Source organism: Pieris brassicae, chromosome 6 (genome assembly GCF_905147105.1).
Source record: "Pieris brassicae chromosome 6, ilPieBrab1.1, whole genome shotgun sequence".
Classification (NCBI taxonomy): Eukaryota; Metazoa; Arthropoda; class Insecta; order Lepidoptera; family Pieridae; genus Pieris; species Pieris brassicae.
Genome location: NC_059670.1, coordinates 2,737,060 through 2,752,524, shown reverse-complemented (window position 1 = coordinate 2,752,524; position 15,465 = coordinate 2,737,060). Strand labels below are relative to the sequence as shown.

Below are 15,465 nucleotides of genomic sequence, written 5' to 3'. Positions count from 1 at the left end.
GCTTGCTGAAATGTTTTGTTTTATTTATTTTATTAACACTTCGTTACATTACAATATAAAAAATTGAACATAATTAAATCAATTTTGTTTGTTAATTGTAAAGTCAAATGTCCGTGGTAAGAATAAAACATTCATTAGTCGTTTGAGAGGCCTAATACCTAATGGATTTGTTTATTTATTTTCTCGTAATTATTAAATCTTTACTAACCCAGACACAGCGCACGCACACAGCCGCACTCTCAAATTTTGTCACGCACACACGCGCGTATTTGAATTTATTTCCCATTTTTTGGTTAATTCTGTTTATTTTTAACACTACTTTTTATATATCACATATATTCATATTGTTTCAAACATGCATCGTGATTCTCGTGAGAGCTGTGGCCTAGTCACCCACTATACAGTGTGTGTGATCCCCACTAGCGTCAGATCAATTTTGTCACAACCATTTATGTTTAGAAATACTGACTTGTGAAGTCAGCCAGATTATAAATAAATAGGTCGACCTCCATATAAAGCTTGCTATATATTAATTATATGTATCGGGTGAGCGGCGTCTCGCTGAGTTTGTGTGTGCGCGCATTACTTCTAACAGTTGTTACAACTGTAGTGTAGTGTAGACTGCGGGTTCAAAGGAAGAATGCTTTGAACGAACCCTTTGCCCAGTTTTCACATTATACACCCGATAATAGTTCCACATAGGTCTCTATTACAATTATGAATAAGTATTAGTTAAATTTGTACGGTTTTGACGGCGTAATTGTCAATCAATTATTTTAGTTTTTAATTATTAACATTTTTACAAAGTATGGTCTCCTGCCTTATAAGGTATAATTTTTTTAATGTGCAGTACTTTTATTATAATTTGAGCGCTTGAACGTTACGTCAACCATTTTTATATGTTTGATATCAAAGTTTGTTTGAAATTAAGCAAAAGGAAACTAACAAGAAACACAAATACCACAACTATATTAAGAAAGTTTTATGGCGAATAAACGGCATGGTAAAAGGCAAGATTGATTGCGCGAACTATGCCATCAAAATTCTTGACATACGTGAATCATACTTTAAAAAAATATATACACTTACTTATTAGGCTAAACCATAATGAAACATGAGGGAGGAATCTGACAAGTTTTTTAGAATCACAGGCATTTTTTGCCAGTGCTGGCAAACTGGAACCAGTGCCTATCGTGGTTTTCATTTTAGATTAGCCTGCTGCTATAAAGGAGTATTTATAATGGAAATATTGCGATCCGTCATAATTCGTACTACGTAACACAAGGTCATCGTCATTGGGTTGTTTCCGTTGCGATCACTGAATTTACGTATTCCGTTGTATCTTGGCCTTAGAAAGTAGATTTGGCAATTTCATTCATTAGTGGCTAGCTGGTGGATAAGATATTTTATGTTTTATAGCTCAATTGTTATATTTTACACTTTATTTATAAAGTTTTTATATCTGTAGCTATGTTACATTTAATACAATTTGGTATTATGTATTAGTATTGACGATCTCACACGCCTAAAGCTTATAATTAGAGTTAAATAACTCAATTCTCCATTAAAAAACGTCTCAAATATCTATCTATCTACCATCCAACTTTGATAATGTTCCCTTTGGAGTAGATACTCTTGGGCCGTTGGGTTCATGTGCACAGGCGCTAATTAAAGATTTAAGTTGCCGCCTGGTAGGTAGCACTGGTAACCCCAGAGCTGGTGATTTCCTCGCTCAACGTAAACGTATCACAATACTGCAAGGAAATGCTGTCAGCTAAAGGGTACACTGCCATAGTTGTTTTAATTTTCTATTTATCAATTTTGGTTATTCTTATTTTTATGTAGGTTAAGAGCAGGGTTGGCCTAGTGGCTAAACCGTGCGACTCTAATCTCTGAGGTTGTAGGTTCGATCCCCGGCTGTGCACCAATGGATTTTCTTTCTATGTGCGCTTTTAACATTAGCTCAAACGGTGAAAACATCGTGAGGAAACCGGCTTGCCTTAGACCCAAAAAAGTCGACGGCGTATGTCAGGCACAAAAGGCTGATCACCTACTTGCCTACTCGATTTACAAATGATCATGAAACACATACAGAAATCTGAGGCCCAGACCTAAAATAGGTTGTAGCGCCATTGCTTTTTTTTAAGAATATTGTAAACACTGTGTGTGTCAAAAATATTAATTAAATAACATTATGTTTGGGAAATACACTGTAATAAAACTTATATACATAACTATTGATGGACCCAGTGTTTTGTATTGGTCTAAACTATACAATAACAATTCTTAAAAATTAAATGCTTTCCATATAATTTAGTAAATAGCAAAGGGAATTTGTAAATCAACGCACGCGCACATGCATTGCGGAAGGCGTCTTGTCGAGGTTTTTGTTTTATGTAATAATCACTTCCTATTATATGGTTAGGGCCGGCTCTCATTGTAGGACAAAGCCGGGCTCATGAACCGCAACGCTATGTGGGAAACTACTTTTTATGCTGAAGTACACAAATAATATAGTTTTTGTTGTATGACGCATTTACGATGTTTATTTACACATGTATTTGTATGACGTAGGACAGTTTAAAACACAGAAATCTCTAATATAACGCACAGTTTATCCATTGAAACCTGAGGTAAATTCGAATTATTAGTATTGATGTATGGTTGATGACGAATTTTATTGTTAGTTTCTAATTAAGAATTTTTGTCTCACATCAATTAAAAACAAATAAACTCATCATATTTATTGGAATATTATATACAAAATACATTTACTTCCGACTGCTCACACAGCGATATTACGCTCTACTTTCACTAAAAAAATAATTCTAATGCATGAGAAATTTTCAACATATTGTTTTTCTTGTACACGTGGAAAGCCACCTCAATCCAATCAAACAACCATTGTTTCATTGTTGACGTCAGATACGTATGTTTGTTCAAATGTTCCACGAAATGTGTCTAGGGACTGGAGTCTAGACTGAGACTCGATCCAGTACATACTGACAGGGCTATTCGCCTAAATAAATCTTAAGTGTAGCAGCACGCGTAGGCAAGATATAATACATATTTATCTATGTAAATAAAAAATAATCTCAAAATATGTGGCTGAGCTCGAAGATGGCTGGATTAGATCGAGTATTTTTTTTATTTTATTTATAATTTGGACTCAAAGGAAGGGTTTTCTGGAATTCCTTCCAAGGAACAGTATAATAATATCGAAAACAATTAGTTCTATTGAGTATTTACGTTTTTATTCCTGAAAAGCGAACAGTCTATGGGGTAGCATAGTAAAACGTTTCATAAGTTGGTTTGAGCTACTAAGAAGGTTGGCTAAGTACAAAAATCATATTAAGGCGAAACTAAGTTAGCGGAGGCAGCTAGTATACAATAAATACAAATACCGGACTTGCGCTTTTGTTGATGAAATTGTTCTGTTCAAAGAGCATTTTCTCACCTTGACGTCGTCATTCTTCCGTTACCGCCAATAAGAAGATTCGTAAAAAAATTGTGAGACTCCCGCAGTTTCTAGCTGACCACTCGACTGCTGTAATGCACGAAAAATACGCATATTATGTCTGATTAACAGCGAAATGATACAAAGAACAACTTAAATAATATCGAATTGTTATCTCTCAACATGATTTATTTCTGGCTGAGTATTGTTAAAACATCTAATTGTAAAAAATAATGTAATAAATTCGTGTTTTTGTATTTAATTATTTATGTAAAATCAAACACAACATATTAAAAATTTCGAGAGTTCTCTTCATTTGTTTTTTGGTAATTTTTATTTTGAATTGTGATTGAGTTAAATCAGAATTTTTAGAGACAATTAGCGCTAAACTATGTTCGTCTTAGGCGTCAAATTTATAATTAAATATGCATTTACATTAATTGAGTTCGGTTTATATGTAAACGTTAAATATTCAATTAGAAAATTGTCGTTCATTACTAAACGGCTTTTGCCGTTAAAGTCGATTTGTCCCTTCGTAAGATCAGGCGCTTGCACCGTGTTCATACCTTGCTATAATAAAATGCAGTAGTGGTTGCTTATTATGTATATTATTGCATCTCGTTTGTACTAACCAATATTAATTTAAATATTTCTGTAAAGCTATATTATCAACAATATATTATATAACATTGTTCTGTAGGTAATGCATTTTTTTAAAGATAATTTATGATATACGTTCTATATAATCGATTTGTCGTTCGTAAACAATATGGATAAGATAAAATCATGTTTACAAGGCCCGTTTGTAGCAGCACGATTTAGTGTAAGGATGTGTACCAGTTATTTTTATATAAATTATGATTTATTTATTATAAAACTTTATAACCCCCATTGGTAGCCCCTGCTTAAACTATCTAATTGAAATCAACATGCCATCTGTTATCGTTTACTGAGCCAATTCATTGAATGTAATCCATTGTAGTCAATTCATTTTCGTGACGATTCATGACAATGTTTTTGTAAGGGCCAAATCATTCATAGCACACTATTGTTTCGAATTTATATTTGACAATATTTAAAATGAAATAAAAATGTTAATAGTTTTATGATTATGTGATTACTGCGCGAGCATGCGTCTGCTTAAAGTTATTAAAGTCGTATATATTAGAGGTATATTCTATTTTATATAGGAAATTGGGTCTTGACTGCGATTTGACGTATATTTAGTATATGTGTGTTTGCTTTAATAATTTAAAATTGCAATAAGTTAGAAAGCCCTTCAGATATGAAATGTATCAGCTCGTACCTAGCGCGTAGCTCACTGGCAGTTGCTATTGCTCGTAGTTTCTTCAAAATTAATTTTCAACGGAAAAACATGGTATGATTTGATATACTCACAGATGTCGTCAAAATATAATTTCCATACATTTGTTACTAATATAACTACTAATTTTGTCTTGACCGCTGTCCTTTGTTGTATGGTCTGGAATTGTAATTTAATTATTTCTATTAATTTGATAAGAGTCATAATTTTCGTTCGCATTATGTATATGAAATTGGCGAATATTATTGTTTGGCACGCAAAGTGAAGGTTGTATATGACTGTATTAACGCTAATGAAACTTTTTTTACTTAGTCACGACTTCTTATAAGTCTTTTTTGATACGCCATTGTGTAGCTTAGTTTATGTTTTGTGGTACTTGTAATTGTTTTAGTCTTTGAGAAAAAAACTAATTTACTGATCTCATATTTAGGTGTAAATTCCACACGTAAAACGCGATGCAGTTAATTTGAATATAGGTGCAATTGGTTTTACATTTTATTAAGAATTTGATATGATCATCAGAAATAAAAAAAAACGTATGTTTAATTGTACAAGTTTATAGTTAAAGTTGTGTCGTTTCATCTGAATACCGAGTAGAGAAATATATCTTTAATTATTAATAAAATTCAACGCAATTCGAACTAAATTATAAATGCAAAGTAGGTTCTTTGAATGTTCTAGAAAGTTGTATGTGCATTTCTTACGTTTACGACAAATATTTGATTTAACAGGATATGAAAACCGACGTTTCTTGCACAACTCATAGTACCCTTCACTCTAGTTTCAACATTGATATATCAGTTATATATAAAAAAAATATGTATTTATAAATATGTATGTAATGTAAATTTCCGTTTTCTCTTAAATATTTTGAGCATTGCGATTCATACAAAACTATCAGTCACATGGAAACGATGCAATATAGAAGTACTTTTCTGATCTTAATAATTATCGATTGGCCTTATTATAATTAATAAGGCATGAGGTCAAAATGTATTTCCTCTGAAATCTTAAGTTGACAAATTGTTCACGTTTAATTGATGACTAACCAGTTTGTATTATTGCCGTTAGTTCGTCATCAGCACATCTGTGCATAGGAAGAACATATGCCCGCTCGATAAAGTTCTAAATATAAACAGCACTTTGTTTCATAGACGGTTAACTCATCCTAAATTCTTCCCCTAGGCCATTAAGTTCAGTCGGGTCAAGAAACATACTTTGATAGTGTACTCGTTGAAATTATTTGAGGTCGTTGGCCGCTTTCTCCGTGCTTTCTTCAATCTTATGTCATGTCTGCCGTAAACAAGCTGGGAATAGATCAAAACATTGCCATCTATTATTATATATCGTCTTAATTCTCATATGAAGATTGTTGTATTTGTTGCAACATACAAGTGTCTTGTAAAACAAAATGGAAATTAAGAATAATGGTGTAGAGTAATTTCTTCCCTTCTATACCCTTCTTTGTTGTTATAAATTATATTTTGATTTTGTATCGTACGTGAGGGATTTGATACAATCAGTTAACAGTATATTTTGTATATTTTAATATTCATTACATAAATACTATTCAGCCGTTTTAGAACGATTTGCAAGTTCAATCGATGAATGTCAATTTATTAGTCCTTATACGATCTCGTGGTATGAAATCCATGTCCATACATGACAGCACAGCCGTTGCACAGCTGAGAAAAAATTCATTGCTACGTGATATGCTTAACAAATTAACATTCGTTCAAATTGAGCAAGTATGTCCAAGGCTATGTACAATTTACTCAAATATACATTAAATTATATGAACGTTTTCTTGGAGTGTGGAAATTGTCTACGTGGTTATGCAAGTGCAAAGGAGGCCTACAATTTATAATGCCTTAATAATTTGTTTATTTGTACTTTGGCTTTGTTTAGTTGCAGTTTGTAATCGAGGTGATCCTTATTCAGTGGTATGCGACGCTGCGTGTCTGTTTTGTTGCGTAAATTAGTTTACTGTACGCTCGCGTTCGAGACGGACGACTCGATACGGCTCGGACGTTCGCGATATTTGGCTTTATTTATTCGATTACGTACTTCGCGTGTTCTAAGTGCTTAGAGTACGCGGGCATCTGTTATCATGCGCGTGTATTAACATGATTAATCCACAATTAGCGATTGTTTCGGACGTGTGATAAAAATTAAAAACACAAATGGTGAAAAAGATTATTGTTGTCGGTATACGTCATTATGAAGACCCTTTCTATAAGAGTCTTGATAGTAAATATAGGTACATATCAGTAATTTAGAGTGTTCATTGAGTTACGTGAACGAAGTGTGAAGTGTTTGTGGTGATAATGTGATTAAAATTGTTTTATTTTGTCCGTAGGCATGTGACGGGCGCGAGTGGGCCGCCGGCAGGATGCGGCCATCAGAGAAACAGGTCTCTGGATTCCGTTCTCCAACGGATACCAGAGGACATGACACCGACGTCGCCGGAGGGCGGGCCCGCCCGCTTTCAGGGGGACATTGTCCGTATTGCACCCCGTCTCGCCCTCCCGCCTGAAATCCCCGCCGGATCCGATGACTCAGGCATTCACACACCCCCCGATGGAAACGATGAGGAGAGACCGACCCCCGCCGCAGCCAGATCGCGAGAAAGCCTCGATTCCGGCAATCCAGAAGACACAGACAAACCACCCGATCCACCTGATACAGCCGTCGAGACACCGGCAACCGTGTCCGCAATCGACACGGCCAACCACAAAGACTTTCTCCTGCGGCTATTCGAAAGTAAACTCTTCGACATGAGTATGGCGATATCATATCTCTTTAACTCGAAAGAGCCGGGTGTGCAAACCTACCTAGCCAACAAACTGTTCTCGTTCCCTCACGAAGACGTCGACTTCTATCTACCGCAACTAGCGACGATGTACATTGAGTTAGGGGAGGTCGCTGAACTACTGCGGCCGTATTTAGTGTATCGGTGTAAACAAAGTGCTGACTTTTCGCTTCGACTCGCGTGGCTGTTGACCGCTTTCGGAGGTGACGTCAAGAGGTCTAGAGCGACGAAGCTAAGGGATTCGATACTTGCTGAGGAGATACGGCCGGCTGCGAGGAGAGGCCACCATAGATCGCAATCGGACGCCTCGGCGTTGAGGCTGGCAACACCATCTGGAAGACATTTAGGGGATTTGGCGTCTGGCCGGGCGTTCGATAACGGATGCCTTTGCGGGGAACAATGTTCGTGTGGAGCGCCGCGTCTCGCGCCGCAAACACAGGTGAGTTTGAGAGTGAGAGTTTAGTCTAGACAGTTTGAAAACTTAATGCCGCAACTTATCACAAAATATTTGACTTTTTACATCTCGAATACAAATTATTTATTACAACGGCCAGTAATTGCTGAACAAATAATCAAAATGTTATTACCCTGTTTTCATATGTAAACCATTTATTTAGATTTACATTGTAACATTCCTCCCTAAATTTGGAATCAGATGGTTTTGAAGTATTTGTTTACAAATTAATTGAAACAACATACAGATTAGTTAATTATCATTATCTAAATGAGATCACTTAATAGACGTGAGTGATAATGATATCTTTCGATTGATAAAGCAATAGTAATTATAATAAAAAGCGAGTTTATTAAAATAGAATAAATTCTTAACGGAAACAATAGGTAGGTCACTTGCAGTTTCATTTTTAACACGAGAGTGATAAGGACAAAACATTTCAAAACAAAAGCTTGCGTGTATACCTGAACTAATTATGAAATATAAAACTCTATCAAAAATTAGGTCATAAACTCAGTCACACCGAAACTGGGTGAGGCATTCGATTTCACTAGACATAGTTGTCATAGTCGTTGACCTCTGGGGTATCGCCTACACTGTAAAAAGTTTTTGGTAAAATAACGTTAATTTATTTTCTAACATTATTAGGTATTAATACAAGTCTAAACAGAGGTCCGTTTTCTGAATACATATATTAAAAAGCACTGTGCGTGTGTGATGAAAAGACAGCATCTGCACTCCACTTGATAGTTAAGTGTCCGAGATACGATCTGCAACAGAAAGTTAGCAACAGTATAACTGAGATTTCAGGTCACTCTTAGCAGGCAGAATCCCAATGCTACCCGCTGGAGTTTCTATGTAGGATGTCAAAAAACGGCAAATATAGTCGAAACGAAAGGAAATATTTCCTATACATTAGTGTATAGTAGTACTTCGAATTAGTGTAAAGTATTGCTATACAAATTTACTTTTAAACGTATAAAATATACCAATCTACTCAATTCAAGAATCAATGTTTTCTCGTTTGTATTACAGTAACTTTTCTATCTGCGCAGCTATTCTCCTACAGTAAGAAAATTGTAGTTAAGAGACCCTCACTGATCACCATCAATAAGAACTATATGATAAATAAAATAACGCACAATTTTTATTACATGAAATGTATTACTTAAGGTAAAATGGACTCATTTTCCGCACTTAGACTCGTAATTGGTCCGTTGTGCGTTAAGTCCTGGCTAATTTCGCCAGTCTAACTCCTTCCAGAAGCTCAGAAGTCTCCCGGGCATATGACAGGCTTCGCGGAGCGACCTCACTGTTCCGAGGATAAATATATTACTTATTCTACAGTATTTACGTAATACCTTTTCTAATTCTTATTCGTTAGACGTGCTTTACTCTGAAATCTTTATCTGTTGCAAAATTATGTTATCACTTAGGAATAGAAATTGCTAACTTTAAATACTACGCCATAATAGTTATATTCATATTCAACCTGGTTTGAATGAAACCTCCTTGGTATTAGTAAAAAAAACTATTTATGCACTAAGGCGGTTTTTATCCGATTACCTAAATCAATATTTGCGCTCAGACCGGGATCGAACCCGATTCCCCAGTGCTCAAGGTCTTAATCATACGTGATATATCAGTATATACAAAACTTACCACATAGCAACGCCTCATTGTGCCTTTGGAAATTACCTTACATTTCTCTTTTCTTAATAAAACCGCCACCGAACGCTGAACTAGCACTCGCTTATATTTATTCAAGCTTTAGTGGTAAGGGCTATCGTTCAATAACAAAGCCTCGCTTGTGGGGATTCCCCGGGATTTTCCCCTTACATAAATGCATCTATTGATTTAAGCAAATCAATAGATTCATTTAAGCATTGAATAGTCGTTGAAATGTACATTCACAGAACACGAAATTTAAACATGGGCTTTACAATTGTACTATACAGTATTTTGGAAAAGGTGAAACTATAAAGAGACGAGCATGGCCTCGTCTAACGTTAAGCGTTTTCTGTGTTTCATTTACTTATTTTTATATCAACATTATTCATAATTTAATTTCAAATTTATCTCGATTTCAATATGTAGTATGTGTTTCTATATTCGCTAACAATTCGGTGCACTCCAACGTTCGTATATTAGAACAGATTTCGCCAGACAATGATTCTACCAGACCTATAACTGTTAAAAAATAAACAATACTAATTTCAAAGCTTGACACCACAATTGTGTGGAAATACAAAATATAACTCGATATCGGATCGCTATTAGTTGCTCGGTGAAGGAAAACATCGTGAGGAATTCCTTAGACCCTAAAGGTTGACGTCAAGCACAGAAGGCTGATCACCTACTTCTCTATTAGAGAACACAAATGATTACGTAACAGATACATAAATCTGACGGTTAAAAATCATTTATATAAAAACTTGACATATAAAAGTCAAAGTCAAATCATTTATTGTTAAAATTACAAGTAAAAATGTTAATGAAATTAAACTAGTTGCCACTTCCAAAAGGTTTCATGTGAAGGAGAAAGATTTTCAAATTTACTCTTTTGAAATAGTTTTTACAATATTTTATATACATGGATTTGATATACGCTCTGTATTGCAGACCGTAGAATGATACCAGTATTATGCAGTGTTAATCACAGCATATTCCTCTAATCATTGTTATTAATCCACTTCCGTTGAAATGATACGTCATTCCGTTTATAGTCTTAATTAGGACACTTGGCATAACTCAAATATGTATGGCGGATGACGTTTGTATGGTTAATACTTTTATGGACAATACATTTGTAACATTTTTCGTACAGATGTTTTACTCAAACTCGTGGTAGACTGTTTTGGTAAAAAAATTTATGTTATTGTTAATTCGGAGGTTTTTATATGTATTTAACTAAGGACTTAAATTTTACGTACCAACAATGATGTGCAAAAATAGGAGTATGTAAAAATAACTGAACAGTGCTGAGAAATGGTATAAACAAAAAAATAAACGATAAATTTATTGAAATCCTTCACTTTTTCTAGTTGTGTTGTATAAGGAAATACTGTAATCGTTGATTATTGACGTCAATATAATAAAAAAACAGTGGCGTATGTACACATTAATCAATTACCTTGATAATAATAATTGCACGCCTAGTAATTCAACTTCTAAAAGTAATTTTCTGTTATCAAAGTGAATCGTAGATAACTAGAATATTTAACAGCCTTACCGTTTTGCACGTAGTTTTAAACTATTGGAATGGTATATAAAAATAAATCGGTGGCGCAAGTCTGGACTTCATACGTCTGTTTCATGATCATTTAATCAACCTAATCAGCAAGTGGGTGACTAGCCTTCTGTGCGTACATATGCTGTCGACTTTTCGGGTGTAAGCCAACCCGATCCACAATGTTTTCTACACCGTTAAAGCGAATGTTAAATGGCAATATAGAAATTGCCTTGGGGTACACACGGGGATCGAACCTACGACCTCAGACTACTACTGGCTGAGTTATTTAATAATTCAAAATATTTTATTACCATAACAGAAAATGCTGGCATATTATATTTATTATATCAACTTATACTATTTTCAAGATTGCATGGGTGAAACAATGCCCAAACAATTTTACGAAACGATTGTTCCGGTTAATCTCATACTATGAGATCACAAACTGATTTAGTCTGTTACCGTGTTCACCTTGGTGTTATCAAATAATGCAACTTAGCAATGAAGATTTGACCTTAGAATTATATGTACTGAGCTTTTAATAACAAGCAAGACACGACTAACGCCCGCGCGCTCTTAAATACCAATCGGTTACTATAACGAGTCGTAGTATTATTGAAATCGGATGCGGAAGAACAGTTATTTAATCTTGAAAATATCGTTGTGACATTAATTAAGGTCTACCTTAAATCTTTAAAACCTCAACGTTTAGATTCAGAAAATTGGATCGCGCACGTAAAAAATGTATTAGTATTCATAGACACAAGCAAAACAAATATTAACCAAATAACTAATTTAAAAATCTTTTAAACAATTATGAGAAATGAAATTGTACAGAAATCCTCGGAGCGGTGAGGTCGCTCTGTGAAGCCTGTGACGTGTCCAGGAGACTTCTGTGCTTCTGGAAGCTGGCTAAGTTAGCCAGGATTTTACGCACAAGAGCGGAAACTGAGTCCACCAACCTTTATGAGAACTAAAAACATACACAGAGTAACATACATTTAATAAATACAAAATAGAAGCGCTATGTGTATTCTATATAAATAATAATCAAGAATTCGGACGAAATTGCGCGGCTAGCCGAATAAAAGTTGTACAATTTTTTGAAGTATTTAGTTTTACTTAAAAACCAAACGAGTTATTTAAAATATATTTGATGATGTTCTCAGAGGCGAACCCACGCTTTCCACTTTTCCCACGAAACAGTTGTTGATTGTTGAGGTCAGCTAATTTGAACATTGCGTCACCTTTGATTTCGGTCTGCGAATATTCATTGAATCGTATATCTTATGTATTAAATACATAAATAATAATTCAACCTACGCAGACCACGGAAGCTGTAAAGTGAAACGTGACGAAATATTTGTAAGCCTCAAAAATTCCCGTTGAATTCGCGTAAAGTTAATGTTCAGGGTTGATTAAAAATAGATTTGGTTTTTGTAATCTTTCCACGTTCTATGGTGATTCAAATTCAAAAAAAGCATTGATATGTTTTCTCATCTCCGCATACGTCAATTCATTTTAATGTGACAAAATATTTGGCAAACAAATAGCGCGAAATACGCTGAAATTGCATACATTATATTGTACGGGGAACTGGTGTAATGATATGGAGTCATAATATGCTTATAATAATAAGTATATAATTTTTATAATAACAATACCAGCTGCCCACTGAAGTATTTCCGAACCAATTCGACTTAGGGTCCTTCAAGAAAAGAACGTGTCAATTCTTGAAAGCAAGGCAAGGCACTTGCGAGCCTTCTGGCAATGTGAGTGTCCATGGGCGGCGGTATCACTTAACACCAGGTGCGTCTCCTGCCCGTTTGCCTCCTATTACATTAAAAAAGTTATTATTTATGCCGGTGCATCATATCACCTGAGTAAGGCATAAATGCCATACATTATAGTTTTATTTCGTACAAGTTCTTTTACGGTTTATTGAAAAAAAATCCAAGGAACAATACAGTTTTAAGTGTAACGCTGCCACAATTTGAAAATACAGTCTAAAGTCAATATGATGACACACTGAAGGGTTTGTGCATATTATGACGCTATAGAGAGTTGTCGTTTAATGGAGAGAAGAAAAACGTATAGATAATCCAAGACTCCTACTTATTAGTCATGGTCAACAGCAATCTACACGTGCAAGCAATCCCAATTTGTAAACAAAAGAACGAATTTCTTAGAAAGTTCGTATGAATGATGCCGACAGTCGAGTTTAGGATAATAAAGCGACAAAAGAACGTACAGCTGCGCAGTTTTTTACTAATTTTAGCCACTTAAAAAGTACTTTATTACTTAATTGTTATTGATAGGGTGTAATGCTATGTAGCGTGTATCATTGTATGGAAGACAAGCTAAACCAACCAAAGCCAATTGATTTCAACGCTTTAGGTATTTTGTCGTTAAATCGACGGACGTAATACTGTATTATAAAAGTGTTATAATTTTTTTTTTCAGTTCCTGACGGCCCTGACAAACATAGGTCGTCGTCTCGCAAGCGTAGCGGACAAAGAGAGAAGGAATGGGAGACTTCGCGCTGAACTAGCCACTCTCGATCTTAACCTACCAGCCAGGGTTTGGCTTCCACTACATAAGAAGCCACACTGCGTGCTTAGGATACCGCCTCATGCCGCAGCAGTGCTTAACAGCAAGGATAAGGTACTGACTGGTTCTACATTGTTATTCAACGTAGATCAATATAATAGTTTTAGTTCTCAAGAGACGTAGTAAAGGCCATCGAATAAAACTGTGTGACTGATAATAGGGGATGGCAAAAACAATAATAAATTAAAATAATCGAAATATTTTTTACTTGTTTTTTTTGGTAGGACATTTATTTCTGTTATAATTTACTAGATGTACTATTATAACTTAGAAACCTGAAATGTACACAATATTAACAGGTCTCAAATTATAGTCAAATTGTATTTCATTCGATATTATGTGTTCAAATTCAAATTCTGTCTAAAGATGTCTAGAGATAGAGAACACTAGTATTGTCTCTGGTTAACGTAGTTTTTACACATTGAAAGAAAACAATTTTTTAACCGGATTAAAGCTATTTGTATTATTATAAACTTATAATTATTTACATAATTTTAAATTTTTCCGACGTTTCGCGTGCTTTACAGCGTGCGTGGTCACGGGTGACTGAAGACAAAAGGTATTTAATGTCAAAAGTATCACAGCTGTAGAGAAAGTTGTATTATCTGTATTTATTTCCCCGAAACGTCGGAAAAGTTTAAATTTAAAATTATGTAAATAATTATAAGTTTATAATAATATAATTAGCTTTAATCCGGTAAAAATATTGTTTTCTTTCAATAGAGAAAACTGTTTTATTTATATATTCACATCTTTTTTCCCAAAGGGTAGGCATGTACTACTTGATACGGTTACATACCTCTCTTTACATTCACTTGTTTGCATGATTGACGGTTATGGGCACTTGTCCATTATCTAGACAAGACTAGTTTAATCATAGAAGCAGTAAATTAATAAAGTTCGTTTGCTTTAATTTCTAGGCACCCTACATAATGTACGTAGAAGTTCTCGAGACGGAGGGCCACGAGCCACTGCCCCCTCGCCTTTTACCACCCGCACCACCTGCCCCCCACTCGCCACCCATACGTCACACGAAAAGTGAAGAGAATTTAGTGCCAGAGTGGCCAGCGCTTTCGATGTACTCGGCGATGGATGACGTCGATAATAGCGATTGCTGGAGCCATGATGATGACGAACTAAGCACTCAGTATCATACGAGAGCACCCGCGCCTGATTGTGTCTCCCAGGTATTAAGGCATTTTAACTAAATGTTCACAATACTGAAATATACCGTTTGTTTTAATTCTAAAAATAACTATATCGCAATCTTGGACCACACTTTCCTCAACACAAGTTGCATAAAATATATTTCATGAAAATCCTAATACGTTGAGATTTACTCTAATGCCATTTAATGACAACCATTTATTATATAAGCTATGTTATTACATTATAGAGAAAGCTATAACAAATAATATTCCTATTAATTTGATCACAATAATTAAACTCTGTTTCGAAATAGTATTCGAATGACCATTTATTATTTTAGTAATACCAGACCATACTTGGTCCTTCGATCCGGATATGACCCAGTGACTCGGTGAAATTATACACTTAAATCTACGTCAATACATGG

At 34.9% G+C, this 15,465-nt stretch overlaps 1 protein-coding gene across 2 annotated transcripts in view; it reads left to right on the top strand.

Annotated features, from left to right (window-relative positions):
• LOC123710745 (phosphatidylinositol 4-kinase beta) overlaps positions 1–15,465 on the top strand; it is a 42,769-nt gene that overhangs the window by 22,228 nt on the left and 5,076 nt on the right. Inside the window, exons 1-4 of one of the 2 annotated variants that reach the window (XM_045662890.1) lie at positions 6,600–7,041; positions 7,141–8,032; positions 13,743–13,943; positions 14,810–15,076. In XM_045662890.1, coding sequence (XP_045518846.1) covers positions 6,965–7,041; positions 7,141–8,032; positions 13,743–13,943; positions 14,810–15,076 — 1,437 coding nt within the window. In that variant the 5' untranslated portion in view covers positions 6,600–6,964. Of the gene's footprint in view, positions 1–6,599; positions 7,042–7,140; positions 8,033–13,742; positions 13,944–14,809; positions 15,077–15,465 lie in introns of those variants that run through there. The other variant, XM_045662889.1, reaches the window with a different exon arrangement.